General features: G+C 33.5%; 1 protein-coding gene across 1 annotated transcript; it reads left to right on the top strand.

Moving 5' to 3' along the window:
- Positions 1-643: 643 nt before the first annotated feature.
- LOC118035399 (V-type proton ATPase subunit e1) lies at positions 644-3,682 on the top strand. The gene is made up of 4 exons (XM_035040948.1): positions 644-792; positions 873-999; positions 2,210-2,257; positions 3,287-3,682. The coding sequence occupies exons 2-4, from the start codon at positions 902-904 to the stop codon at positions 3,351-3,353; spliced, it is 213 nt and encodes a 70-aa protein (XP_034896839.1). The 5' UTR covers positions 644-792; positions 873-901; the 3' UTR covers positions 3,354-3,682.
- Positions 3,683-4,166: the final 484 nt, after the last annotated feature.

Raw genomic sequence — 4,166 nt, 5'->3', positions numbered from 1 at the left:
ATGCTAAATTATAAAATAAAAAAAAATAAAAAAAGGGTTAGAAAAAAAAAAAAGATTTGTTACAATAAAACTCATGCGTGTGGGCTAGAGAGAGATCCGTGTGCTTTCCCTAATATTCAATTTTTTGTTAAAAAATAAATAAATGATCGACAAGTTATCTATATAATTATTTTTTATAACACAAATCAAATCTGCAATTAGATTAAGACATGTACACTAAAATGTTGTTAAATAATTAAAAATATATATTAATTTGTTCCACTGAGTATATGAATAGTTTAAACCAACCTGAAAAATTTAAGAAAACAATAAACAATTGAGAAATCTCAAAATTACTAGATGAAAAGATTTTGTTGACATCAAAGTAGAGGATTTGCTATGATTACTTACAAGACATTATAATTAAAATTATAGTGCCTTTAAATTTATAAAAATTCTGGGATATTGTGATAGATTAAGTATAATAATATTAACAAGTCACATAATTAATTAAATTATTGAGTAGAAATATAAATTATTATGATAAAATAAATAAAATTATTTAGTAGTTTATAAACTGAAGTTGAGTAACGATATAAATTGCCATGAAGCAATGATATGGGCCTCAATAACCCAAATCACGCAAAGTCTGATTAATAAGAATTGGGCCAGGAGTAATGGATGGATGGAGTAATTAGCATCATCGCCTCAAATCCAAATGCAGAGAGAGACAGAAAAGCTGGATCTCGCAAGCAACAGCGAAGCGAGAGCCTGAACAAGGAAGGACAAGAAGCTTCACCATCAAATCCCCAAGTAAGATCCGATACCGACTTTCTTATTAAACAAGTATTTCATCGTGGGTCTGGAAGCTGTCTGATGGAGTTGTTTTGCAGGAAGAAATCTGGATATCGAATAAAGAGAGATGGGGTTTCTGGTAACGACACTGATTTTCGTAGTGGTCGGAATAATCGCTTCGCTTTGTACCAGAATCTGCTGCAACAGAGGACCCTCCACTAATTTGTATGCTTCCTTTTCCTTATCACTTCAATTTATTTATTTGTTTTTTTTTTCTTGAGAAAAAGCATGGGATGCGTGTGATTCAATTAAACTGCTGCTGTTGTTCTTTTCAAAAAGATGAAAAAAGGAAAGTAGTTACTCGTAAGAGGTTGCTGTATCCATTTAATTGAATTGTAAATGCATTTCCAAATGCCGACTGTTTTCATAGGTGGTTCTGCTGGAATTGATTTTCTGCAACTAATAATAATAATATTACGCAGGAGCTTTGTTCAGAATTTATTCTATTATATATATTTCTAGTATTTTTATACCAGGGGTTACTTAATGCATTTGACTTTTTAGAATATTTCCTTCATAGGCTAAGTAGTTCTACTTGGGGACTAAGACTAGGAATCCTGGGGCTTAAACAAATATAAATAGACTGCTGTAATCTCGGTATTCTACTGCTCCCCTCTCCCCACACTACATTAAATAAGAAGCAATAATCTTCCAGTATCTGTTTTAGTCCTTTTGATGTTGCGAATCTGTAATTGCATGTGTCAGTAGTTGGGATTTTGATTAGCAAAATCACTGCATCCTGTCCAGTTATGTTTTATTTGTTTCTTCAATTCGTGGTGAAAACCCACATTTGATTGTATCTACTTTCTGTTTTTTCACTTGTCTGTGTATATCCAGTTCATCCATCAAGACAACTCCTCAACCACTTTACATTGCAAAAGTCAAACTTTTGGATAGAGGGAAACGTCTTTATAAAATCATAAACCATCTCGCTGTTTTTTATTGACTAAACGCAAGTGCTTTTAGTTTTATGCTAGCCCCCCCCCCCCCCCCCCCCCCCCCCCGCTTCACATCACACCTTTATGCTGTACTGACCCTGTGCGTGAAGAACATTTTCTGGGAATGCTCATTCTTGTAGCCCCCAATTCAAGTTCTGCATCCGTGTTGAAGCATGCATGATACAATTGCTCAATAAGAGATTGCATTAAAGTACTATCCACTGCTCATGCATTTTAAGTATCATTATCTCATTCACTGTAAGTAATTTTAATGGTCAGACCTTTGTATTTGTCTGATCTCTTTAATTAGCAGATAAAGAAGGCTGTGTGTGCATTAAGTTAATCAGATTTAATTAAGTGAATATAACTTCTGTACGGTAGCCTCTTGTTCCTTTTCTTCTTATGCAATATGACTAATCTTGGGTTTTTCATTGCAGGCTCCACCTAACATTGGTTTTGACAGCAACAGTCTGCTGCTGGATGATGTAAGTTTGTATTCGCTTGCATTTTTTTTCCTTTCTACAACTGTTTTGATTTTCCATGTAGAAGGAATTTCATTTATGAGCTTCCGTGTCTTGGATATATGTGGTTAGTGTTCAAGCTGCATGCATGCATCCATAAATTTAGAAGACTGATGATTATACTAGAAAGGTAAATTCGTCAAGATGTTGCAAAACCATGACCATTACACAATATTATCAAGTACAAGTCCTGTTTATGCCTTTTCTCGTAAACTTTCCTTCAGGTTGACTGCAGATTTGCCTGTAAATTTCATTCCTTGTCAGTAGCTGCTCAGAAAATTATTCATTTTTTTATCCATTATGTAGTTTAGGTTAAATTCAAACTGCTGGATGTACAAATTTGAGTTTCTTCTCTTCGCACATGTTTCCTGCTCGGATAGTTTAGAACGAGTTGGGAAAGCTCCATTTGCTAACTTTGAGGGTTCTGCTCCTTTACCATTGTAGCAACAATCAGCCTGATGGTAATAGAACCTCACATCGTGTTGGAGGAGGAACTGCTATCAGTGTCATTTTTTTTTTTCCATTTTACCTTAAGGAAACATTCATCTTTTTTTTCAGTGATATGAACAAAGACACCCTAGTGCTATGGCATGTTTGTAAAATGGAAAGAGTCATGACTTGCATGGCCTTTGAGAGGCAGTCATGGAGGAACAGGTTCATGTAGATTAGTTGCACCTTCAGAGTGTACTTAAGTTTACCAAATTATATTTTTTACCTTTTTTTTTTTTTTTGTGTTGGTTGAATAATGTTTTCACTCCTGTCCTTGATGAAAGCGTGATGTTCATGATTTTGTTGGAGTAGCAAAAGCATCAATAATCTATTTTATTCAGATTTTGCATTCAACTGCTTGCAATGCACTTTTTTCTTTTCCTGGAGCATGGTTAGGAAACCTGTTCATTCTATTTTCTTTAAGGCTCTTATTTTTTTTATTGAGAACTGCATGCAGTTGTTTCCTGTCACCCCTGCTATAATTTTGTATTTGTTGTCTGCTAGGTGGGCAATTGTGTATTTAGCACAGATGAAACCTCTCATAGTTCCAATTTTAAGTGAAGGGGAGTGAAGTTCCAATATATCCCAAATGAGCACGCTGTACCTTTTTGGTAAACAAGCATTGGTTGCTAGAGAAATTATGATTTTATGCTTCAATAATTGTCATGTATCGTCTCGTTTTGGGTTTGTATAATTTTATCAGTGTGGACTTTGATTCCTTTTCTTTTTCTTTTTCCTTTTATATATTTGTCGTGGTTCTCTTTAGCTGCTTCGCAATCTGATTTAATTTAGAACACTTTAGCAGCCTGTCTTTCGGACCATGCCTACAAATATGTAATTTGAATGAAATAATTGCTGCAAAAGAATATAATTGATGAAGATATTTCACTTTTGTACCAATCAGCTCTCTTGTGTGCCAGCTTTAGAGAAGAGATTTCAATTCTTTCCGAACATAATATTTCAAACATGCTGAGACATTGGCTGAACTTCAAGTATATGTGGCACACAAGGGTTTCTGCATCTGATAATGAAGCTTTTTGAAGGAATTATGTTTTTGAATTAAATTTATGCCGAGTACGATATTAATAATTTATTTTTTATAATTAATTATTATTTTTTGTTTGTATTATTTATTGTTGATATCATTTTTAGCCATATTAATAAATTAACTGAGCTTATTGAACTCAGTCATGATCTAGATCTCAAATGAAAATGCAATTTGAAACATGAAAAAAAAGTATAGCTTCCACCAAAAAAACATTGATGTAGACCATATTTATTAAGCATGGTTTTTTTAATTTTCTAAAATAATCTATTTTTCCTCTCCATAATTTCATTCATTTGGTTGTGAAGTTCTTGGAATTGAAAACTCATGATTAAAACT

The sequence above is a fragment of the Populus alba genome, chromosome 11, assembly GCF_005239225.2.
Source record: "Populus alba chromosome 11, ASM523922v2, whole genome shotgun sequence".
Lineage (NCBI taxonomy): Eukaryota > Viridiplantae > Streptophyta > Magnoliopsida > Malpighiales > Salicaceae > Populus > Populus alba.
Note: the sequence above shows the minus strand (reverse complement) of the source record. Positions and strands in the feature narration are given on the sequence as shown.